At 46.4% G+C, this 26033-nt stretch overlaps 2 protein-coding genes across 2 annotated transcripts in view; one reads left to right on the top strand and one right to left on the bottom strand.

Annotated features, from left to right (window-relative positions):
- Positions 1–5742: 5742 nt before the first annotated feature.
- Positions 5743–9378, top strand: LRIT2 (leucine rich repeat, Ig-like and transmembrane domains 2; the record flags this gene model as incomplete). Its single annotated transcript, XM_081075432.1, has 3 exons — positions 5743–5852; positions 6131–6912; positions 8639–9378. The coding sequence occupies 3 exons, from the start codon at positions 5743–5745 to the stop codon at positions 9376–9378; spliced, it is 1632 nt and encodes a 543-aa protein (XP_080931558.1).
- Positions 9379–15562: 6184 nt separating this feature from the next.
- The window catches only part of CDHR1 (cadherin related family member 1), a 16102-nt gene continuing 5631 nt past the window's right edge, over positions 15563–26033 (bottom strand). Inside the window, exons 7-14 of the mRNA XM_081075430.1 lie at positions 25747–25807; positions 23912–24115; positions 22510–22662; positions 20752–20916; positions 20196–20263; positions 19409–19637; positions 18458–18715; positions 15563–17809 (exon numbers count right to left, since the gene is read on the bottom strand). Coding sequence (XP_080931556.1) covers positions 17270–17809; positions 18458–18715; positions 19409–19637; positions 20196–20263; positions 20752–20916; positions 22510–22662; positions 23912–24115; positions 25747–25807 — 1678 coding nt within the window. The 3' untranslated portion in view covers positions 15563–17269. The remainder of the gene's footprint in view (positions 17810–18457; positions 18716–19408; positions 19638–20195; positions 20264–20751; positions 20917–22509; positions 22663–23911; positions 24116–25746; positions 25808–26033) is intronic.

Here is a 26033-nt window from a genome sequence, read left to right as displayed (position 1 = left end):
ATTTAATTCTTACAACAGCCCTTTGCAGCAGGCACCACTATTCTCCCCCATTTTCCTGGAGAAGAAAGAAAGGGATTAAATAACTTGCCTGTATCAGTCAGTTTTTCCTGTATAACAAATAAAAGGAAAATCTCAGACATATAGAGCAACAAGCACTTATTTTCACACAATCCACAGTCTGTGGGTTGACTGAAGTGGCTTTGCTTCATGTGTCTTATTTGGGGCCCAAGATGGAGAGTCAGTGGCGACCTGGGGCAGGTTCCTTTCATGGAGAAGTCACATGACATCAGAGGAGTGAGCCAAAAACGTGCAATGCCTCGCAAGCTCTTGACTTAGAACTGGCACAGTCATTTCTGCCTGTATTTGATCTACTAAAGCCAGCCCTATGGCCAAACCCAACTTTAACAGGTCAGGAAAGGACAGTTCTTCCATGGAGGTCATGGTGTCAGGAAATATTTTGTTGAGCAGTGATCTAATCTGTATTGCCCATCACTACACGGCTAGGAAGTGGCAGCTCTGGAAGTTGGATCCAGCAATTGGTTCCAGAGTTGATAGTCCTTACCACGCTCACATACTGCATCTTCATTACATTTGTGCTAACTCACAGGCACTCCCACACACAGCCTCTTTCTGCATCAGCCACACTGTACAGTCACACACATAGACACAGGGATACACAGCATGCCCTCACTGTGTACAATCACCGATTCTAACCTTTTTGTCTCTAGAGATAGTCATTTGATTTTCAATAAATTCTAGAGGTCTGGATGGTGCCCAAGAGACTACTGCTCATTCCCTCCAAGAAAGCCAGGCTGGAGGGATCTGCGAGACCCTCCGTGGTGCGTAGCACAGTACATCCAGTGCTGTCTGGCACACAGCTCACCTCTATCTGCATTTAGCAGCCTGCATGACTCTAACCAGGGCGCCTGGGGGTGTCTCAGAGCCTTCCTAGTCACTCAGTGAGCCATTTAAAAGGAGGATTCCTGTTCAGTTTGCTAGGAAACCTCTGAGAAGTCTCTGCGCACAGGAGCAGGTGAACATTCCTGCAGAAGGGCCATTGTCTCTCGTCTGCAGGACTGAGCTCTAATAAGAGGAGCATTCAGGATATTTGGAACCAGGACCTTTGGGTAACAACTGAGAAGCTATGGGGACAGCAAGTGATCCAAGGAAACTATGTGGCTAGTATCATCTAAGAGACTCCATATTGTGCTGAACAAACGCTAGATATAAATCGGTGTGTGCAGTGATTTCTAAAGTTACTGCACTCTCTCACCCATTTATAAAAGAACCTACAACATATGACCTTCCAGTTTTCCTATTTTTCTCATTTGACTCTTACAATAAGCCACTACGGAGCCTGGTCTACTTCACTTTACTGAAGCTCAGAATGTGGAATAATTTGTAGAGGGTTGTGATGGATTTTTTCTGGAGGATCCAAGTCTTTGATAACTTTCTGATCAGGCTGAGGATCTATATTCAACATTGATCTCTGCAATGTGGTCCACAGCAGGTATACTACAGAAATGGATTTTTTTTTGAGCCACTGAGATCTGGGAACCATGAGAACACCAGTGCACATGAGCACAGTATCTCCATACATCAATATTTGCTGTCCATCACCTGCAAGGTGCATCTACTGTCACTTATGGTCCATAGCCATTGGTAAGAGAAATTATTTGGTTTGAAGTTGACAAGCCTGTCACGTCTACATTAAGGGTCAGCAAACTTTTCTTTAAAGAAAGCCAGATAGTAAATATCTTAGGCTCTGTTGCTACTATTTTTGCTGATGTAGTGCAAAAGCAGCCATAGACAATATGTAAGTTAATGGGCATGGATGTGTTTCAATTCAATGTTATTTACAAAAACAGGTGGCAGGCTGGATTTGGCTCCCGGGCTGTAGTTTTCCAAACTCTGATCTAGATTTATAAAAGCATTTCTGCTGTGGCTTGGGAGACTCAAGACTCAATTCTGATTGTTTGATATATGAGATTGACAGGCACTCCCCAAATTAGAACAAATATAAATGCAATGGATGAAAGCAGCCATCTGTTGAAATGATCAAAATATTTACTCCAAGTGACTGGCTGACCCAATCAAGACTGAACAACTACTGGCCCAAAGATAACTAGCATCCAGTCAGTTTTATTGAACCTTGTTTGAAGAAAATTCAGGAACTTGAAAGTGAGAACTTGTTAATATTTTACCAATAGTGTGTGTGTGTGTGTGTGTGTGTGTGTGTGTGTGTGTGAGAGAGAGAGAGAGAGAGAGAGAGAGAGAGAGAGAGAGAGAGAGAGAGAGAGAGAAGATTCAAAGTTTCAAATAATTCAATTAAGACCTACCTTGGTGGTCTGGATGAAATGGCTCCCAAGATGATCAGCTTCACAGTATTCATCTGTCATCCTTTCTTTGTGTGTCCTGTCTTCTTTGGTTTGCTCTTATAGAGAAGAATCAGGCTTGATTATGCCCAGGAATATTCATGTCACTGGAAAAAACAAATTTTCATCATAAAAAATAAAATGATGTTTGGTTTGTATATTAGCCTTTTGGTATGTGAATCTTATTAGTATGAGTCAGTCCCTGAAAACCTAATGTCTTCTTAGAGTCCTGGGAAAAGAATTTCTGATTTCCCAGTGCTGAATACATACCTACACGATAATGATCTACAGCATGCTATGTTTGGAAGCCTTATTTGGAGGATGGTTGGAATCATGGCATATCAACATGTCTTTTCTGACTGCTACATGGTTGTATTCTTCTTGACCTATGCAGAGGCTATCTCTGATGTGACTTATCTATAGTTACATGTCTAAGTTGCAAGGTATGAAAAGGTAAATAACAGAAATTATAACCTGGAAAGTGGATGTGGGCTATTAAAATTAAGCTAGCATTCAAGGGACTCAGTGAGCAGTGTGTTTAGAGGACTAGAGCTGGAAATTTTTGTTTTAGTTATCATATAATCCAATAGAGACAAAAATCAACTTACACATAATTGAGCATATTTTGATTGCAAGAACATTGTAGTCAGGATAGGTTAGGCTTATGCTGTGCTAACGATTCCCAAATTTCAGTGGCTTAACAAGGAAAAATTTATTCCAGCTTTCACAGAGTCTGCTTGAGTCAGTGGGACATGTGGATGGAAGGAAGGTTCTGCTCCACTTGCTCACTCAGGAACCCAGGCTGATGAAGGCTCCACCACCTGCAATGTCAACAGTCGCTGCAACAAGGGAAAAGAGAAACTGGAGAATCATGTAGGGCTTTTCAAACATTATTTCCTCTAACATTTTATTAGCTAGAATATTAGTCATATAGCTCACCTATTTCAAGGGGTTTTGGAATGTAGTCTTCTGTGTGCCCATCACAGGCATGCCACAGAGCTTGGGTAACCAACGGGAGCAGATGTGACTGGCAAAAGAAGAGTGAGGGAAGAGCACTAGTTTGAGAAAGAGGAAGGACAGCATGTCTGTTTCCTAATAGTTCTCCTAGTTATCTGTTATCCCAAAGTTCTGCCATTTAAATAGATAAGAAATTCTCTTATTTAATATTCGATTAAAACAAGCCAAGGAGCTGCCACCCAGAGCCATTTATATCTAATTATTTCATAAATGCAGAGTAAGTTCTCTCCTATGACTCTCTCTCTACCATTCTAAGAGCCATATTCCTAAAAGCACCCTGTAGGAAGAAAGGTGGGGGCATAATATACTCAGACCCCTTCCCTTTGTTGTTAAATCTCTTGAGTTTAGAGGCACCACTTAACCACAGTTATTTTTCTTAAATAACCCAAGTAACTTTAATTGTCCTAGTCTCCTGCCTTAATTGACAACATAGATACTCCCTAAGCCCACATGCCAAATAAGGACATCAGAGGATGAGGGGGTCAGGAGAGGAGAAGCAGCAGTGCAGAGTGATCCAGAGATGACATGCTAGTGGGTGTCCTCAAGATTTCAGCAAACCATTGGAAAGTTCAGTTAAGTCAGATTCATTTGAAGAGGTTAACATGAGATGAACAGAGAAGAAACTGTTGGGGACAGAGAGCTCTTCAGTCCGTTACATTTTGGGGGTGAGAATAGAATTCACTAATGGTTTGTGATACCCATGGGTTGAATCACATTTTGCCGTGATACAAATCTGACAAAATCTTGGCCAACAAGGTGGGGGGCTCTGGAGTGAGAATCACCTGCCAGTGTTGTCCCCATCAGGCCAAACTGGCTGTGCCCTTGTGCCCTCCCCACCCTCAGTCACTGCCTGTGGACTGCCTTAGGAAGGGCAGGACATCATGCATGCACTTCTTGCAGGGAAGCATCAACTCATTCCTCAGAGGGGGTATAGACATCACATCTCCATGTCTACCACAAGTTTTTTGTCCATAACCCTCTCTTTGTTTTGATTTTCACCTTAAGAAGAACTCCAGAGATCTTGTCATATTGTAAAGTTAGACTGTCTGGAAACTCCAGCAAATATATCTGGCTTGGATGGAAAGTCTGGAGTGTAATCAGCTTTCCTGGTGACCCATTTACCACTCCCCACCTCCCGCCCTGCATCACTGGTTAGCTACTAAGCGGATTTTCTTCCCTGAGGCCTTTTGTAGGGAATACTATACATCATGAGTCTTAGGGGAACTCATGGAATTTAATATTCATTAGGAAGTACCCCAAGTAATAGGGAAGTAGATTTTGCTGCTATTCAAGAGTCTGTTGGTTTAAGAGATTGAAATTTATTGGACACCTACTGTATGTTAGGTACTTTATTTTACATAATCTCAAAATTACCTAGAAACACTATGAAGTAGTTATCAATTTCATCACTTTGCATAGGAGAAATTGATGTTCATATAGGTTAAATACTTTCCAAAGATCTCAAGACCAGGAAGTATAAGCTAGAGAGAAGACCCCATGGGACAGGGTCTATAATAGTTTGGCTCACCACTGCATTTCTTGTATCTAGTAAATGTGTGTTTTAGAGAAGAGGACCAATAAACATATGTTGAATGAGTTATGGGTGGCAGAGTAAGTATCCCAAAATCATACACATGTCACTTTAAAAATGTAAGCCTTTCATTTTTATCATGTGAAATACAAAGCATTCAGGACAAGTTGTGAGGTTGAGGATAAGAAATCTGCTTTTGTTTAATCAGAAAACAGAGTCTGGTTTAACTTCTGCACCGTGATGCTTCTCTGACTGTGGTCATCCAAGGGGCAGATGCAGCTGTCTTCATGCAGTAGAGGCATGACTCCACCACACGAGGTGTTGGGGGAGAGAACCGTTTATAGGAGTGGTCACAGAATTACTGTCTTCCATCATCTGCATTCACTTTTAGAGAATGGTTGGAAATTCTAGGTTTCAGGAGCCAATTGTGATCAATGAAGTATTACATGGATTTTTGGTCAAGTCATCTGAACTACAGTGCTCAGAATAGCATTACCTGCTTGTTTCTCAGGTCTTTTTGTAAGAAACTGAGGGAAGGCAGTATCAGGTCTGAATTGGACATCTGGCTTAGAATTTGCTTTCCAAGTACAAGAACCGTACAAAAGGTGGATTTTCTGACCTTAGTTAAGAGACAAAGCTTCCTCTTCATGAGTTCTTAGTAAGCTTGTGATCTGAGCCATAACAAAGCTTAGAGCGTCCAGGGCTTTTCCTCTGCTGTGCTGACCTACATTCCCATGGATTACCAATAATAAGATTTGCCACTCGGAAGCTGGGACGATACTTATTCAAAATTCCCAAGGTAGTTTCTTACAGAGGAATATGGCTTCAGTTTCTCACTATTTCCTGCTAGTTCTGGTCTTTCTGGACTCACATGCAGCTCAGCCATCCTGTCTGCCAGGATGTACCTGCTCAGAGGAGAGTTTTGGCAGGTGCGCTGTGCTGACAAGATGCCAGAGGGTGGTGGGGGTGGGCTTTCTTTGTGGATGATTTGGAGTGGAGTCAGGCATGGAAAAATCTCTATGAGACTAATTCTAGTTGGTACTGAAATTTGGTGAACTGTGCACTTTTACCCAAATGGGTCTAACACTTTTAATTCAAGTGAATAATACTTTTTTCTTCTATTTTATATGTCTAATGCCGGGATAAACCTGACCCCACTTCCCAGTTCCCTATGCTCATCTTAAAGTGTTTCTGGTTTCTTGTACAGAACTCTGCAGTGCATGGCCATGTCTTTGGGAAAGATCCCAGGGAACCTTCCAGAAGAGTTCAAGCAAGTGAGAATTGAACATTCATCTTTATTTGAATTGTCCCGGAAGTCTTTCATCAACATGAGCACCTTGGAATACCTTTGGCTCAATTTTAACAATGTCACTGTTATCCACCTAGGAGCCCTGGAACACCTGCCAGAACTGAAAGAGCTGAGACTGGAGGGGAACAGACTCCGTTCAGTACCGTGGACAGCGTTCCGTGCCACCCCACTCCTGAGGGTCTTGGATCTCAAACACAACAGGATTGACGTACTCCCTGAGCTGGCTCTTCAATTCTTGGTCAATCTGACCTACCTTGACCTATCCTCCAATAGGCTTACAGTTGTATCCAAGACCGTCTTCTTGAACTGGCCAGCCTACCAGAAACACCAGCAGCCTGGCCATGGGGCCAATATTCTCACCGGCATGGTGCTGGCACTGCACAACAACCCCTGGCTATGTGACTGTCGCTTAAGGGGACTTGTTGAGTTTGTAAAGTCCATCAATCTCCCAGTCATCCTGGTGAATCCCTATCTGATGTGCCAAAGCCCTCTCTCCAAGGCGGGGCAGTTTTTTCATGAAACTGAGCTCAGTGCTTGTGTGAAGCCCCAGATCTCAACCCCCAGTGCCAATGTCACCATCCAGGTGGGACAGAATGTAACCCTGCACTGCCTGGCACAGGCCAACCCCTCACCAACCATTGCATGGACATATCCCATGAGTCTATGGAGGGAATTTGATGGTAAGCCACATGCACCCTCTTATCATATCTGGGAGAATGAGGAGGTCTGTAGCAGCCCTGTCCTCAATAGAGAGGTTCCAAACTGGGCCAATCATGAAGGAAGTGTGCAGGTAAGATTGGGACAGGTCTGAGTTACACCCACCATGACAGAAAAGGTTCCAAGATACTGTTCACTATCAATGCATTATTTTAAATGGTTGCATACAGATCTCTGTGATTGATGTACAGATATATATGTATATATATATGTATATATATATATATACATATATATGAGTTGACTTAAAATATGGTATAAATATTAGACAATGTATATGAACAAATATATTTTGAGAGCCTTTTAGACGCAAAACACTATACTGTGTATTTTTAAATCACAGAATTTCTGACTAGAATCGATTCTAGAGATTATCTATTACTTACATCTTAAACTTGTCTGAGCAGACTCACCTAGGGTACTTGTTTGAAATAAGATTTCAAGACCCCTGTCTAGGGGAAGGCCTGAGAATATGTATTTTAATAAGTCTTCCCCGATGTCCCATCCCTTACCACCCAGCTATTTCTTCCACCAGGCAAGGTTGAGAAGTCGTAGATAATGAATTTTATACACTTCTCACCACTTTGTTGATCAGACCTTATTGGCTTGAACTTGTAATACTAGGGCTCAGGGAGAGATGGGCCCTTGAGCCCCACAACTGGATTCAAACCTGCCTCTCATTTTCTGGAGCTCTGTGCTTACTCTGCTTTTATACCTCAGCTGGAATCACCTTCAATGCTCCCCTGGGGCATGGGGCATGTTACAAAGCCAGTGATGGCTTCCTGAAGGGTATCTTGAAGCTGTCTAGAAGACAACTAAAAAGATAATATCTAAGTAAAATTTGAGAAATGCAGTCAGTCACCCAGATATTTGTTATACGTAGTGACAAACCTCTGGCTGATTCAAAAATACTGAATTAACTGAAATTTTGACTTTTTCCTATCATTTTGATCACATCTCATTGGCTTGAGGTGAAATACTCATGGAAGAGAAATATAGGATTTATTGTTGTGGCCTTTTTGAGAACAGTGAAGTGCATCTGGGTGTTACCTTTTGTGATGCTCTATGATCAGGCTCCGGGGCACCATGTTATATCTATTCTGTCAGTAATAACAACAGCTAATACGTATGAAGCACTTACTGTCAAAAACTTATGGCATGAGTGCTATTATCATCCCATTTTATTGTTGAGGAAATTGAGGCCAAGAGAATCTAAGCAACTTGCCCTTGCCCAATACCATGTCCCTAGTGAGGGAGAGAACCCAGGCATTTGGCTCCAGGCTCTGAGCCATTTCACATCCTGGAGTTCAGAGGGCACTTCTTGAAGCTCACAGCGTCGCACAGCCCCACAATTGCGAGAGATCTCCCAGAAGCCACAGTGTGAGCTCAGCAAAGCTAAGGTAGTTTGTTGAGAGCAGCTGATGCCACTGAGGAACTTCATAAACAGAAGAACGAAGTTCCAGATCAATTGTTGTCTTTGAACAACACTCATTATGGGCAACTCTCTATGTGTAAATCTTGGGTACTTACCTTACAGGGTTGCTAGGAGGCAAACACCTGACACCAAATATATGCTTAATAAGTGGTAACCACCACCTTTTAACAACAACAACAAAAATATTGGCAGTGCTGGACACTCCACATGTCTATCAGAGAAACACACGGCTATTTTGCTCTCTCTCCACCCAGTGTTGACTTCATCTACTGCAGAAGATGCTGCTATGTCGGAGCTGGTCATACCTGCTGCCCACCTAGCAGACAGGGGTAACTACACCTGTGTGGCTTCCAACTCCATCGGCAGGAGCACCATCGTCATCTCGCTCCATGTCCAGCCTGCATCCCAGTCTCTTTCCTCCCCCTCGGGGGGCAATGCCTACTTTGACCTGCGGGTGGTCAAACAGACAGTGCGAGGGATCCTGCTGGAGTGGTTCGTAATGGCCGACACCACTGAGCAGAAGTGGTTCACCCTGTACGTTGCATCAGATGTAGGCCTCAGGAAGGAGGTGGTTCACATTGGCCCCGGAATCAACACATACACTGTGGAGGACCTCCTTCCGGGCACTAAATATGAGGCATGTCTCAGCCTGGGGACCCAGCCCCCACGCCAGGGCCAGTGTGTGGTCTTTGTGACAGGCAGAGACCATGGGCTGGATGAAAGGGAGCATCTGCTGCACGTCACAGTGGTCCTGTGTGCTGTGCTGCTCTCAGTGCCTGTGGGTGCCTACGTCTGGGCAGCCCAGGCCCCCTGCCACTGCAGGCAGTGGGTCCAGCACTGCTGTCCCCACCGCAGGAAAGCCCCCAGGTGCCCCCAAGCAGCCCCACAGCACAGGGATGACTCCTACAGAGACCACACAGCTGTCGGTGAGGATGGCCTGGGGCACAGAGACACTGAGGATGAAGAGAAAGAAGGAGACAGAGATAGGGGCTGAATACTCCGGGCCAGAGGGTGGAAGGCTGTGGGCCTCCAACCCCTCAACTGACCCACTATGGCAACTCAGCTTGGCTTGATCCATTAATTTAACAAGTATTTACTGAGCACCTGTTTTGTTCCAAACACTGAACTTGACACAGTGAACAGGGAGACACAGTTCTTATTTTCATGGAGCTGATGTCAATGGAGCTTTGTCCTGTCCAAGTAATTGTTTTGTTATACACGGTGCCTGGAAATTAATAACTGTTACTCTTTGCAGATAAATAGCTCTATAACATTTACATGCTTATGTGTAACATTTACATATAACATTTCACATGTGTTATTCTATTAGGCAAAGGTAGAATTCTACTCCTTTTTACAGGTGAAGAGACTGAAGCCCAGAAAGTTACCACGACTTGCTCAACGTTGCTCATCTAGCAGGTGGTGGAGGCAGCACTCAGCAGAGGTTCTAATTCCATTGTTTCCTCTAAACGTCTGCTTTGCAGGATTCTTGAGTCTCTCATTGTTCAGAAAGTGTTATTCTCCCTCTTAATGGCAAACTCCCAATAATCGCATAAGTTTGATGTTCCAAAGAGCTGCCATTTGGAATCATAAGAGCCTCTTGGGCTGTGTGAGTCTCTGAGTGTGGCTGTCTTTGTCGCTGTGACCAGTCTTTGGCACTCCTGACAGCCTAGAGCCATCAGAACCAAGGAATAGAGGATTGGCTGCAGCCCAGGGCCCATGCTCCAGCGACTGTGGAAAGCAGAGTCTCAAGCGCTGTACTCAGAAGAAAAGAATCTACATAAAATCATGTGACTCTCTCTATTCTTTTTTTGCAAAGAGGAAGCTACACAGTCTTCATTCTCACCTAGTCCCATGAGACTGTGAGCTTCAGGTTTATTTTTTTCAGCCCTGTGTCCCTCGCTAAAGTCTCAGTGCTGAGCATGACAAATGTTTGCTATACAAATGAGGATATAATCTTTTCCTCTTCGCTTAGCCAACATTCCCTATGAAATCCCAGAGAAGTGCTCATTTCCTCTTATCTGGGCTCACATGGAGTAGAGGTGTCCCCATGAACCCCAGAGACAGCTCACCATCCCTCTGGGCAGCCCTGCTGGTGGAGACCTTTCTCTGGATTTAAATCCACATCTGTCTCCCCACAGTTCCTCCCAGTGGCAACAGGAAAATTCCCTGAAGGTTGTAAGGACAAGCTGGCCTCCTGTGTCATCCCCAAAGGTGTTTTCTCCCTCTTTCCCACCTTCCTTACCAATTTCTTCTCATCCTTTTAGGCCTACCTCAAGTATCAAGTCCCCCAATTAGCCTTCCTTGATTTTGCATCGGTGAGGAAAAGAAATAATGAATCCAGCAGGATATGCACTGTTTTCATTGGTTGCAAGCCCTCTGGCACAGGCACGCATCATTCTTGCTGTCTCTACTGGACTGTGTTGATAATCAATGTTGGTTGAAATGAATTTTTTAAATTGAAGACCACTCTCACATTCAAACCAACTGTTTCCTCATTTCTTCAAGGTCTCATTCACTTTCTTCTGAGCATCAGAAGACAAAAACTTATTTTTATAGAAATTTTCAGTCATACCAAAAGTTTGAAGAATCTCATTCTTCCCCTCCAGTCAGCTTCAATAATTTTTAACATTTTCCAGTCTTATTTCATCTAGTTCATGCCCTCAACATTTTTTTAAAAAACCTGGAGTATTTAAAGGTGAATACAAATGCCTACAGTTTACTTGTGGCTATTTTAGCTTTATCTCTAACAAATGCAGTTTTAAAAGACAACGCCATTACCACACCTAAAAACATATATTTTTAAATTATACTGTTATATATGTACAAACTACACATCCATACATGTATGTGATGTAGTAGAATTTGTTCCTGAGAAACTTCCCACGATGAATTTTGAAGAAAAGTGGTCAGAACAAGGCAAGCACTTCAATTGGCCTCTGGGTGCTTCCCTCGATAGGATCAAGTACCATGCACAGGTCTTGTGGGGCAGGCCGTCATGAAGTGTCCTGGGGCCACCATGAGGCAGGAGTGGACATTCTGGCCTGGGCTTCTGGCAAACAAAGCTTCAGGGTGGATGGGGAAAGAAGGGACAGGAGGAGGGAGGGTGCCGTGGAAGAACCCGCAGTGGAGGAGAGAGAGTCAGGAGCGTGTCAGTGTTCAGATGGTCCTGTGAACATGGAAATTTAGGGAGAGGGAACAGGTTCACGGAGGATTTCTGGGAATCTGATCCTTTGATACCCTTAGGCTGCCCCTTAAAAATCCTAGAGTAAAGATGCACGTTACTCAGATTGACTAGGCAATACGATAGTAGGGATAAGAGCATAGACTCTGGAGCCCAGTTTCTTGAACTTAAATGTTGAATTTGCTTCTTATTGGCTTTGGAATATCAGGCAAGTTACTCTATGTTTCTGTGCCTTAATTTCTTCATCTGTAAAGTAGGGATAATGATGAGTACCTACGTAGGAGTACCTACCTCGTACGGTTGTCTGAATGATTATATGAGGTTTTACATATATAGCTCTCAGAACAACGCCTGGCACATAGTAAGCCCTCTGTAAATGTCAACCTAATAAATGCTATCACCATTTACAATGTCCATGCCAGTTGGTGCTTTTCTTTTTGTTTGTTTGTTGGTTTGAATGTGACTCAGCATACAGAGTGGGCCATTTGGAACATGAGATCTTATCAGGATCGTATGTGTTTGTATGTATAAATATTCATGTAATGACATAATATCTATGCTAATATCCTTTACATGTTCTGTTCAATTAATGTCTGAAAGAGGCTGTAGTTTTAGACTCAGTTGTCAGACTATTGAGAAGCTTATCTATTTGGAGTTTTGACCCTGCAATTTTAAAGGAAGTGCCTTTGATTCAGGAGACATTTGCAAGCAGAGCAACTTGCTTTTAGAATGAAGCCATTGCTAGTCCCAGGCCTCTGCTATTGGCACCCTGAGGGAGGAATTGTGTCCTTTTTCACTTTTCTTCTCCTGGCTGATTAGAGTTAGCACCAAGAAGAGGGACTGTCACCGGTGATATACTAAGAAAACGTGCTAGAGGAATGATTGAAGGAATGATTAAGTAAATTATTGGTTAATGAATAAATAACTAGAACTTATTCAGCCATAGAGATGCTGTTGCATGATTTCACAGGGTCATGTAGATGTCCCCAACATCACCAGCCTGTTGCTGCAAAATGTGGTCACTTACCGAATTGATCAAATTACTGTCACTTCAGCCATCACCACCTCATTCTGGAAACCAGTCCCTTCAGAGCCTCCCCCCCCACCAGGTTTTTTCTGTGAATCTCCTGAGGGGTCTTCCCTGTGTCCACAAGCCAGTCTGGCAGCCTTAGTCCTCACGTGACATCTTCCCCACTCGCCCAGTCCTTCCTCCTGTGGCCAAGGCCCTTGAAGACTGTCAGCGAAGCCTCACTGCTGCCGACAGATGCCGACATCCATGCTAGGTGGGCTGACCCTGGATTCTCTCAAAGCTTCCAGTCCTCAGAGTGACCAAATTCCTGAAGTCCTTAGAGAAGCAGGAGACTCGGGCTCCTCCCTAGGTCTTGCCACACTTTGCAGCTGTGCTCTGAAGGACAGCTGTTTAGTAGAGGCCCACAGGTTTTCTTAGTGAGTGGCTCCTCAGTTCCTAACTCCTTCCGAGTGTAGGTGCTTAAACACAGGCTGCAGGGCTTCACAGGTCATAGATGTTATGGTGCCTGCCCCGCTCTCCTCCACTTGCCTCTAGTCCACTCTCCTCTCTACTCCAGGTACAAAGGAAAGGCTCCCAGGCCTAACAGTTAGTGGAAACGTGTGGAGATAGGATGTATAGAGGGCGTCCTCTTCTCCATAATGTGGCTTCTAGCATGTGCACCATCAGATGGCCTCTTGTACAACTAAGAATAGGAACTGTCTCTTGAGCTTGTGTTATAGATGCAAAGCTGGTGGCAGGTGCGTTACATAGATTAGTTCTTGCATCCTCCTAACAACAATTCTTTGTATCATGTATTGGTGAGGAAAGTGAAGCCCAGGGAGGTTTCATCTCGTGCCCAAAGTCACACATAAGTGGCAGAACCAGAGTTCAGACCCAGGGCTTTCAGACTGTAAAGTACTACATTATTTCACATAATTAGAAAGTCTGGGCAGCCACTGAGCGGAGGACCCAGCAATACATTATCAACACAGCATCCCATGAAATGATTACAACTGTCTGCTCCCAGGACACATTTTCCACTCCTCAGTCATCTTGGCCACACCTCCCTGGACTCCTTCCTACCCCGGCAGAAGTGACAGCTGTCAGAATGTCTGTAACGATGTTTGCACATGAAGATACAACGACGATCACATCACGACCACTGCCTCCCCAAGAGTGAGCATAGGGTAGCAGGTACACCAACTACAAAAGTCTAGAACAAAGCCCTGAAGGTGAACAGGAGCGCCTCACTGTGCTCACGAACTTGGATGTGAAGATCACCTTCCCATAGGATGGCCAACAAGCCTGGCCCCCTTCTCTGAACTCCCTGTGCCCCAGGGCACTTTCTACCTCCTATTTGAAGACACACCCCCTCTGCAACCTGCTTCCCATCTGCTCCTCTGAGACAGGGATCATTCTTGTGCATTTTCAAAAAGTAATGGCTAAAAGCTCCATGGTGGTCACTGCCAAGTTCACTGAGGAGCCTAGGGAGGACCCATGGGTTTCATGCTTCTAACCCTCTGCATCTTTAACTAGAGCCTTCTTGTCAGTTGGCTTTCTAGGGAAGTACTCCAGTCAGCTATGTGTGACTTATCTTTGCTGAAAAGACTCAAGTCAAGTAAATAGTCCAGGTCCAGCCTCTTCACTTGGTGGGTTTTTTTTTTCTTCTTCCTAGAAATAGAGAAGCAGTGGCTCCTTCCACCTCCCTCCATTCTTTCACCCAGCATTGTGCAACAGTGTGCTTTTGTATTCTTTCTGCCCTTTGAAGCTTTGTTCTTCTCATCCCTGAGCTGGGCAACTTGGCTACACACTTTTCCAGTTAGTCAGGCCCCTTTCCACTGACCCTGGCATCTGGTTTGCCCTTGAACTCAGTATTAAGCTCTGGGGTTAGCCAGCGTGGATATCTTGCTACCTTCCTGCTCGTCTTCTTGCATACCCATAGTGACGACCATACCTGTGCACGCACATGCACGCATGTGCACACACACACACCAAATCTGAACTCAGTCAAAGGATAAAGCACACACTGTTCTGCAGATTTCTTTGAGTCATCTGTTACTTCATCTGTCCATGGGTCTAAGCTCTAGTCTTAGGGCCCAGGAGGAGGAGACTCTTCCCAGTCTGTCTCCCAGCCCCTTACCCTGAGGCCTAACCTTGTGCCGGCTTGTAGCCCAGGCCCTGCCCAGCGTGACTGAGCGGGCAGTTCCTTGGCCCTCACCATTCCCCAAGGCAGTGAAATCAGCCTGGCCTCATTCCCGCGGGCTGGGAGTCTCCTCCAATGCCAAACCCACGTGCTGGTCCCCTTGGTTCAATGGTGCCCTCCTACTTTTTCTCAGTATGGCTCTGCTGACTACTAAGCACCACACTTCCTGGTGTAAGAGTTGCCCACATGCTCAGTTTCGAGATTGTCTCTGCCTCGCTTCGAGTTCCCGGGCTTTTCTAGGAGCCTCCCCCGCTCCCGGGGCCGGGACGCTGGCCTCAGCTTCCAGCCCAGGCCTTCATGGCCACTGTCCTCCGAGACAACACTACTTCCCAGGTTTCCACGCCTACTCCAGGCTTCCCAGTTCTTGCCCTCACTGGGCTGGGCTGGGATAATTAGTTCTAGCTCCAGAACCCATTCCTCCCCAAGCAGCCCTGCCAGGGCTTGTTTTCCTCGGGAGGAAAGCTCAGCCCAGGCTCACGATGTGCCACGCTCAGGCAAATGTGCTTCTCTTAGAGGTGTCCACATGGCAATTTGGACAAAATTTTGCAGCCTCCTACGAAGTCAGATGTGGTGGTCAAGGGACTCATCTACCCACCAAAGGAGCCAGGAGGCCAGCTGAGCTCTTGATTGTGTGTCAGGAAGACTGGTCTGTACCAGTCAACTAACAGGAATATTAGCAGGGAGCAGGAGGCAGCTTGGCTGTCTGTTAACAGATTTTATTTTCCATTTACAAAAGAAGACGATTGCATGCACATTGGGAGGATGCTATTCTCCCTGTGGAGGGCAATCTTGACAGAGCAGCCCTCTCCTGAAACATGGACTGCAAAGGACCTGTTTGCTCAGTCCAGGCCCTCCTCTTAATACTCAGTACTTTCTGGGTCGGAAAAGCGAAGCGCTCGTCAGGAGCCGGCACACGGCACATCTGAGTAACACCTGAAAGCACAGAGTTGGAATCGAGAAAACCAGACGTGTATGTCATTGTTTACTAAGATCACTGACGGAGTCTAGTGAGGTACCAGTGAGCAGCGTGAAATGCAAAGAACTGTTATACTTCTCTCCCTGTGTTCATGTCTAGATTTCTTTACAGCAGGTTTCCTTAAAGTCAGACAGACCTCTTTGTATTAACCACAGAGGCCTGCGTGTCTTCTCTCCTGGGGGACGTGGTCACAAGCTCTCAAGGTGGCCCCAGCTAGAAGACTCAGGTCCCTGCCACCAGGCAATCGTTCCTCTCTTGGGAACTCATTTTTTTCATCTTGGCAGAAGGAGGCCAGGACTGGACGTGCTGCCCAGCTCTGGTCCCCTCTGATGGCTGCCCAGGGGCTCTGGTGGGGTGGTGGTGGTGGTGGTGGTAGCAGGGCAGGAGGGAGGGTAGAAGGGAAGTGTGTGAATCAGGGCAATGGCATAGTCCAGCTCTGGCTGCTGTGGATAAGAGGCAGCACCCTAACTTCCTAGGGTGCTTGGTGGCGTCGCTGAAAGAGTTGCACCCCAGAGAACTGGCCCGCAGAAAAATACTTTACATGTGTGCTGCTCTGCACTTGGTGAAAGTCTTGTCACACGACTTATTTCCGTCTTCACCCTAGACCTGTGGGTGAGGTTGACAGGACTTACTTTCTTCAACACGAGGAAGAGGATGATCAGGGAGTTTAAACAGCTTCTCCAAGGTTACACCATGTAAGCAGAGGAGCTGTTTAAAAATGGAGGTCTCCCCACTCCCCATAACTCAGCCCTGACATCCTTCTAATGCCCGCACTGTCTCTTCATGGACTTCTCTTGGGGCAGCTCCTTAGAAGGGACTTGAAACAGTTCCTGATGCCTGTAAGGCCACCACTGTGACTCCAGTTTGGACATTTTCAGGCCCAGGGCAGCCCTGGCTGGGGCATCATCCCTCACTCTTGCAAAGCCCATCTTACCCCTCTGTGTCCATGGTCCCCTGTGGGCATAGCAGGGACCCCACAGTCTCTGCCCGAACACCATCCCCCAACTCTCTAGTGGCTTTCAGGCACAGTCCTACAGGAAGTGTGTTTTCAGTGCATCTTTGTCCTTTCTTGCCGCATTTGCTGTCCCTCAGCCTGCAAGGTTTGCTGACTTCCCCCTTTAGCCAGCACTCCACCTCCTTTTTCTACTCCTGCTCTTAGCTGGAGGCTTCAGGAGCCAGGTTCTAGTTGGCCTTGTAACAGGTGGCCAGGCACCTGCTCTTTGGCAAAGGATGCTGAGGCCCCAGGAGGACCCAAGGGACTGTGAGACCTGGGATGGGTGAGTAGAAGACACACAGAGCCGGCTCCATGTCCATGGGGAGCATCGTAGCTGTGCCAAGGATCTGGGTGATGGGGAAATGTCTGTCAATTGCAGCCAGAACCAGTGAAACCCCTTGCCTAAGGCGCTGTCCAGAGCCCTGGATATGGGGGTTATAGCATTCCACAAAATGGGGGTGACCTGAAGGAGCAGGGGGGGAACATGGGATGAGGAAGAGAGGAGCCATGGGACACACTCTAGAAGGAAGCCTTGCTAGCTACATTGTTCTTCTCAAACTTTTGCCTGAGCTCAGACACCAGAGCTGACGGCATGGGGCTTCCCAAGGCCTTGGGTTTGGGTGAACGTTGGGGCTGAGGAGGAGTGAGTGAGCCAGAGACTGTGGTCACAATCCCGGGGGCTGCAGCTGTGCTGGGCGCCATCCCGGGTGGTGGAGGGGGCGCTGGGGCTCTGCGAGGCGGGGGGCTTCCTTGGCTGTGGTTGTTGCAGTTCTCATTGGGAGCATCCTCTCGGAGCACAAACTTGGCAGCAGCCTTGGTCCTGTTGAACTTGAGCCACTCTATGCGGACAGTGCCGGGGGCAGGGCTGGGCCGCTTGCGGAGCACGCGGCGCACTGGCAGGACCTTGTTGGACTTTCTGTTGCGCCAGAAGGTGGCAGTGGAGACGAGGACGGTTATGGCCACGATGATGGCCATGATGCCGGCCAGCACACCCACAGCCTTCATGGGGTTGTCTTTGGTCTGCGTCCAGAAGGCGTCCATGGGGCTTCGGGACAGCATCTGGAAGAGAGAGGCACCCCTGCATTCAGCAGCTCCGGCCTGGTCCCTGGAGGACAGAGCAGCGGGTGTGAGCTGCCTTAAGCCTGATGGTTTTCACTTCCTGGCATCAGGCATCCCTTAATTTGTTGAGCACTACGGGCTTCATTCCAGAAAAATGCACACAGAGAACACAAGGAATCCCCAGGAAGAAACTCACAGGCAGAGAGCGGGCTGCAAGCGCCCTCTGTCCGATGAAGATGTTCTGCATTAGCTGGACTCTCATTCTCCAGAGAGCAGGCCATCTCATGCCTTCCATTAGGAGGGGCCGCACCTGCCCACATGTATCAGGAACCCCTGAGTGATGACTTTCGGCCTGACACTGAGCTGAAAACCACACATGATGTGAAGGAGGCATCGCTGTTTCCATTTTACAGGAAGGGAAGGAGATGCTTAGCAAAGCCCAAAGTCACCCTGTTAATCAACGTTTAAACTAGGGTTTCAACCTGATTTCAAAGCCTGGGTGTTTGATAGCACAGGAGGCTTTGTTACTAGCGCTGAGTGTCTTCTGGAAAAAGGCTGGATGGAGATGGTCTTTCTCCCTCTGGCCATGTTGCAGCGAGACCAGAGGTGGCCCTCTGACCCTCTTCCCGACCCCAGCTTCATACCCACCTCAGTGTCCGTGATGTCAATCTTGAGTGAGGCCGTGGTGCTGAAGGACGGGGAGCCACGGTCCTTGGCCTGCACCTCCAGGGACCACGTGTAGACCCCGTTGGGCGTGATATTGTGCAAGGCTTCCAGGGAGCGGATGGAGTTCTTGAGCCGGATCTCCCCCGTGTGTGCATTGATGTCGAACACGTTGGCCGGCTCCGCGCGGATGATGGAGTAGTCCACCACGTTGTTGGGCTCCTCTGCGTCCCGGTCTGTGGCCTGGGCACCGGGAGGAACAGACGTGGCTGGGCTTCGGCACAGTACTATGTACCCTGGTTAAACCAACATATCACACGGGGCTGGCTGGGTTGATGGGAATGGTTCTGGTCCTACTGAGTGGATTGGAGTTGGAAAAGGAATTCAATGTGTGCCCTACTATGAACCAGGGTCTGTGCCAGGCCCTCTGTAAGTTATGCCATTCCCTTCTCAGAACAATTGAGGCAGTAGATATTGTTGAAAAACAAAAGCTTGGATCCTAAGTGACTTGTCTAAGGATAGGTAAGTAGAAGGAGGGGAGCTGGGATTCAAAGTCAAATCTGTAGGGTTTCAGAGTCCATGTTTTTCCACATTGGGGAGACAGTGTAGTACAGTGGGAAAAGCACTGCTCTGAAAGCAAGCCAACCAGCTATGTGAACTAAAGTAAACTAACACTTAACCTATCAGAGCCTCAAATTTTTGTTTTGTAAAGTGGCAATAACATTTTCTTTTCAGAGATTATTTCTGGGTTGAGGTGGGAATGGGGTATATACATATCTTAAAAACTCTGGCTCAAAAAAAAAAAAAAGCAAAACAAAACTCTGGCTCAGAGTGAGAATGCAATACATTTTAAAATAAATTCTTATGCCACGATGTCTCTTATAGTAGCTGCTAGAATAAGGCTTTTAGGGGAGCGTAGCTGCCTTGGAAACCCACCTCAATTTTCACTGGGGTCCCCAGCACCATCGTCTTCTCTTGGATGCTCTTTCCAAACTGGGGGCAGTGGTCATTGACATCCAGCAGCGTGACGAACACCTCAGCCAGGCTGTACCTGCCCTCCATGTCCTCCGCCTTCACATAGAAGTTGTACCTGGCAGTGGCCTCAGCGTCCAGGCTGGCCCAGGGCTGGGTGTAGACAATCCCAGTGGATGGGTGGATCAGGAAGCTGCAGGGCACAGAGAGCGCAGACTGGGGTGTGCACAAGGACACGCCCAGGCACACACACACTCAGACGTACACGTGCCTGCAGTGCTGAGCTGCCTCAGGAAGTGGCAGCAATGCCTTCTGTAGCTCCTCTAAGATGTCCCACCTGCCTCTCTCCCCATCCTTGCAGTCTGACTGAGGGAGGCAGTTTCCCCCATCTACTCATCCATCTATCAACATTGAACTTAACAATCTAAGTCACAGCCCTTTCCTCTCCTCCCCAGGTCTGCCCCTCTGTAGCCCAACACTGCTTGCCTGGCTCCTGAGGTCATGGGTCCTAACTCCAGGCCATCATGCTGACCCTTAGGCTCTCGGACCCCAGCATCTCACCCACTGTGTCCCCAATATTTCTGCCTCAGGCTCTGCTTCCTTCCACTCCTTGCCCCCATGCTTGGCTCCCTGACCTAGGTCTTGTCCTTTCTAGGTTCCTCCTGCCTTTGGCACAGACCCCATCCACTGTCAGCCTCAGCCCTTCATGTCCCTTGCCTGAGGCCCTGTCTGGGATTCTGCATCTACTTACAGGTCTGCCTCGGATCCATAGATGGAGTATTTGACTTCGCCCCAGGGACCTGTGTCCGGATCCACAGCCTGGAAGAGAGAAAGCTCCCAGTGGCCCCTGCCCCTTTGTCTGGATATGTGGGCAGCACATGTGTCTGAGGGGTGTTTTCAAATGGCGAAACAAGGGATTTGGGGGGTTGCCCTACTGGGGAGACTGATCTGGGGGCCTGCCCTGGAGCCCTAGTTTTCTGCCCAGGAGGTCTCAAGTGTTGGAGCAACACTGGATCTGGAACTCACGTATTCCTCCTTTGTAAATGAGGAAGGAAAAGGAGGTAAGTCCTGTGCACTGAGTTTGGGGTTCACACTTATGTTCTCCTTGTAGTCCAAGAGGTGCTGCTATCCCCATTGTACAGAAGAAAGAAGTAGAGGCTTACAGAGGGCATAGCTCATTCAAGGACACAGCTAATGAGTGTGGACTTTGCAATTCAGATTGGAGTCCAGGTTTGTCTAACTTCGTAGGGTCCCCTTTGGTGGGGTTCCAATTCCACCCTCAGTCCCTTGGCCAGTCCTCAACCCACTGTGACAGCCAACACTTTGGAGCCCCCTGGCACATTCTCAGGGATTCTGGCAATGTAGTAGTGGGAGGTGAACTTGGGAACATTGTCGTTGGTGTCCAGGAGCTGGATCATTACATCCGCTGTGGAGCTGAACTTCTCCGGGGTGTTCACTTCAATGGCCAGGAGCTGGGGGAGGAAGGAAAGCGAGGAGTTGTCTGGGTGGCAATAGCCCTGCAGAGGACCTTCCTACTTCCTTTCTCGGCCCTGGCCCAGCAGCCACCTACCTCTTCTTACTCTCAGCTGCTATTCCCGCCGCCACCTGCAGGGGGCACCTGTAAGGCATTCCCTCATTTCTCCCACTGATTTGAAATGCATCTTTCTTTTAGTTCCCAATTGTATTTCCGCCAGTTTCTTTTGTTCCACTCCATTGAATATTCCTTTTTAGTTCCAATTTTAAAATTTATTTTGCTTTATGATGTAATTTGTTATTTGTTAGAGGAAGTTCTTGCCTAATATTCTTTAAATAAAAATTTTCCCCTGGATATACATATACATACATACATATATATATATATATATATATATATATATATATATATATATATATATATATATATATATTTTTTTTTTATTAGCTATTCTTCTAGGCTTATTTCTCCAGATAAAAACCACTGTAATGGTGTCAAGTCCTCTCACCACCTTCCAGAAGGAAATTCTAAGTAATACTTAATTGAGGTAGCATTGGATTCTTTATTAATGAGAATTTGCATTTTTAAAACATTTCTTGTCGTCTTCCTATCTTTTTGTTAAATTTTTGAATTTTTTGTAATTTAGATGCATATGTATTGTTATGGTAAATGCTAAGAATTTTATCTGTTAGTTGATATTGTAAAAGAGAATTTTTTTACATTATTCTCATAGCTATTTTTTGTATGTAGGAAAACTATTGGATTTTGTGTATTAACTTTCTAATGAATCATATTAACTTTGCTGTTTCTAACAGCTTTTCAATTTCTCTTAGACTTTTCTAAGCAAACACTCACATCACCTATACATAATGGTAAAGCTGTCTCTTCCTTTCTAAAGCTTATATCTCTCATTTCCTTTCTTAAAACAGGAATAATGTTACTCCAGGAATAGTGTTAAATAACAGTGGTGATAGCGGCCATCCATGTGTTGTTCTTGACTTCATGTAATGCTTTTAGAATTTCACTTTTAAGAAGATGCTGGCTATCAGTGTGTATGCATGTATAATTATAAATAATTTAAATAATATCAATGAAGCATTTTTCCTTTTTATTAATATATATTATTTATATGTTTATGTATAACAGGCATTGTTTATGTGTTTATGTGTTTATAATTTTAAATAATTACAAATACAAATATTTTTTCATCCTCTGCTAAAGTTTTTATCAGAATAGATGACAGATGTCAAATGTATATGAGAAAAACATTTATCTTGACAATCAAATAGTTTTTCTTTCTCCCCCTATTAACATGGCACATTATATTGGTAGTTTCCCTTTGAACCCTCCTTGTTTTCTTGGCGATAGCTGTAGTTTAGAAGCTGGAGCTGAGAGGCCGTGCAAGCAGTAGGAAAAGGGTCTTGTATCACTCTTCTTCTCTCTCCCCCTTTTGCTTCCCAAATCAGCAGGAGAGGCAGAGAGACTGAGAGGAAAAGAGTAAGGTCACGAGGGGCAGGGGTGACAACGGCCCCCTCAGAAATGAATCCAGGGGCTGGGACCCCAATTCAGGGCAGTGCAAAGCATCAACTACCTTGAAGGTTAACACTTTGAACTTTTCAAAGTCAATGGCAGCTGAGTTCTCCACAATGATGGTGACTTGGGCTTCATTCAAGACTGTCTGTGGGACCACCCGGAAGATGCCCCCGGGTCCCACCAGCCGCAGGTTGAATTTGGCATTGGCTCCCTAGGCCATAGAGTTTGGAGAGAAGAAACGGAAAGGATGAATGAGAATAGAAACTCATTAGAATACAATAGAATTACCATACGACCCAGCAATCCCTCTCCTGGGTATCTTCCCAAAAAATCTGAAAACATTTAGAAAGACATGTTTGCTCCATTGTTCATTGCAGCTTTGTTTACGGTGGCCAAGACATGGAAACAACTGAAATGTCCTTCGATAGATGAATGGATAAAGAAGTTGTGGTATATATACACAATGGAATACTATTCGGCAGTAAGAAAAGATGATATAGGAACATTTGTGACAACATGGATGGATCTTGAGAGTATAATGCTAAGGGAAATAAGTCAGACAGAAAAAGCAGAGACCCATATGATTTCACTGTTATGTGGTATATAAACCAAAAACAAAAGAACAAGACAAACAAATGAGAAACAAAAACTCATAAACACAGACAATAGTTTAGTGGTTACCAGAGGGTAAGGAGGGTGGGGAGAGGGAGATGAGGGTGGGGGGGATCAAATATATGGTGATGGAAGGAGAACTGACTCTGGGTGGTGAACACACAATGGGATTTATAGATGATGTAATACAGAATTGTACACCTGAAATCTATGTAATTTCATTAACAATTGTCACCCCAATAAATTTAAAAAAAAAGAATTCAAGGCATCTTTTGAGCAATATAGCAAAGCCTTAGTCAACTTGCAGTTTTAAAACAGACCAATAAAGTGAAGACAAAATTAATAAAGAAAAACCCAAGTTCAAAAAAGAAAGAAAAGAAAAAGAAAGAAAGTCATATAGTCCTGCTAAGCGAGGAGTCTTCATATGCCCTTAACCTTGGGAAATAAGTTTTATTACTTCTTTCTATAGGTGAGGTGATCAAGGATCAGAAAAATTCATCAAGTTATGAGGACTAGACAAGGGAAAAAAAACAGACAGGCCTAGCCCGGTGCTGGGCAGAGGAGGCAACAGGACACATTCACAAATGCCTGTCTGGTGGGTCAGACACAGAGGTGCTTTTGTTTAATTGGCTTTTACTTTTTAATTGGTTGTGAATATCTTTAGGCCAAGCAGATAGTCTTTGATTGGCTACACTCCCACTCTCTCTTGGTGACACTCCCTTGTTTCATTCATTTTGTGACCCTCCAGGCCCCTGTGGCATAAATGTGAAGGCTGATGCAGACTCAGCTTTGGGACTTTGGCCCCACACAATTTGCAGGCAGGCAGGATGGAGGGCAGGGACACACACCTGGTCTGAGTCATTGACGGTGATCTTGAGTCCCCGCAGGATCTCCCCCTGGGGAGGGTGCTCGTACATGGACAGCTCAAACCTGTTCTGGGGCCCACTCTCTCCATAGAACGTAGGTGGATGGTTGTTGAGGTCCACGATCCTGATGGTGACTGGAACGATGGCCTGGGCAGCTGGGCTCTCTGCAGAGCTGACCTCAGTCACCTAGGATGGGGACAGGTGGCTAAGGTTGTGTGACAGGCTGGCTCCAAGATGGCTCCGATGATCCCCACCTCTTGGTATTCATTTTTGAGTAATCCCCTCTCCTTAAATGTGGCCTGGCCTAGTGACTTGCTTCTCACTGAGAAAATGGCAGAGGTGATGAGCTATCACTCAGTAATCAGATTACAAGAGATTATAACTACTGTCTTCCAGCAGACTCTCTCTCTTGCTGGCTTTGATGAAGCAAACAGCTGTGGTAGAGAGGCCCATGTTTCAAGGAACTAATAGTGACCTCTAACCAACACCTAGCAAGGAATGGGGCCCCTGAGTTCAACAGCCTACAAGGAGTGAGATCCTGCCAATAAGCGTGTGAGCTCGGAAGGTGATCCTTCCTGAGTGGAGCCTCCAGTGAGAACACAGTCCAGGCTGACAATTGGGTGGCAGCCACGTGACATAGGGAACAGATCAGCTGAGCCTGGACTCCTGAGCCACAGAAACTGCAAGATACACACGTGTGTTTTTAAAAGCCACATACAATACAATGGTAATACATTACAATAGCCATAGAAAACTAATACAGTGCTGTCACTAACCCGGTTTAATATATGAAGCACAGAGGGGTGGGGCAGTCACCTGGAGTCACAGCTCGTGAAGAGCAGATGTGTCTGATTCTGTAGTCAGTGCTCTCTCTGCCGCACCACACTGTTCTCTCTTTGCAGCCAGACATGGGTTCAAACCTTGCTCTACCACATTCTGTCCTTGTACCCACAGGCGAGGGGGAGGCTGCAGGGAGGGGAGGTGTGGGGATGCAGCCATAGATAACTAATACAGCCTGCAAAGCCAGGCCCAAGAGCCCATAGGCACCTCAGGAACCATGTGACAAACATCACAGGAGCCCCTTCAAGGGCGTCCTTCCCCTGTTCTACTGCTCTGGTCTTACTGATCCTAAAATTTCCCTTCCTGGACTCCACTCTGTCACTCCCTAGCTGCTTCCTAATTCTCCTTTCTCAGAAGCCTCCATCGGCGGCTTCATTCCCTACTTCCCACTCAATTCTCAGCCTGTCTCCAGCTCAGAGACTTCACACTGACGTCCATGCTGCATGAGGCACTGCGACTCTCTCATCTTCCCCGGTGCTCTATGCTCTTGGCCACCGTGACTGTTCTCTGCAGCTCCCCTGGACCTCTCTGACCTCTCCTTCACCTGCTCCCTCTAAGCTTCAGATGCTCCTATAGCTGTGTCACTGGCCCATGGCTCCTCTCTCCCCACAGCCATCCTCTGGGTGATCTCATTCCCACCCATCCTTTTACAGCTACCTGTATGTCTATACTCTCTCCTCTAAATGCTAATCCTGTATACCCAAGTTTGGATCTTTCAACTTGGATATTCCTGAAGCACCCAAATTCATCATGCCTGTCCTCCACTTGCCTCCTTCCTTGTGTTCCCGATGGTCTGGTGCTACCCTAGGCTCATCCACCCCTCTCCTGCCCCCACCCCTCACAGCCACTCAATTGCCACATTCTGTGGAATCAGCTCCTTCATAATTTGCAGTTTGTCCATTTCTGCGATGCCGCCTTTCCTCATCCCCACGGGCCCTCTTCATCTATCACCTTGGCTGATGGTGCTGCCTCTTTGCCTCTCGTCCATTTCCCTCCAAACCCGAGTCAGGAGCAGCACTCTCCAATGCCAAGCTGGGACTGGGCCAGAATCACCTGGGAGCTCAAAACATGCAGAGTCTGCGCTTTACCCCAGCCAGACTGGATCCCCACTCCCAGGGTGGGCTCAGAGAGCAGGGTGTTTACCATGCTCTCTGAATGTGAGAACCCCACTGGTCTAATGAGCAGCCTGGGAGAGCTTTCTAACATGACTGTAACCCTGCTCAAAACCTTTCAATGGCTCTTGATTGCTCGGGGGCAAGAGCAG

This window comes from Rhinolophus hipposideros, assembly GCF_964194185.1.
Source record: "Rhinolophus hipposideros genome assembly, chromosome: 15".
NCBI lineage: Eukaryota > Metazoa > Chordata > Mammalia > Chiroptera > Rhinolophidae > Rhinolophus > Rhinolophus hipposideros.
Note: the sequence above shows the minus strand (reverse complement) of the source record. Positions and strands in the feature narration are given on the sequence as shown.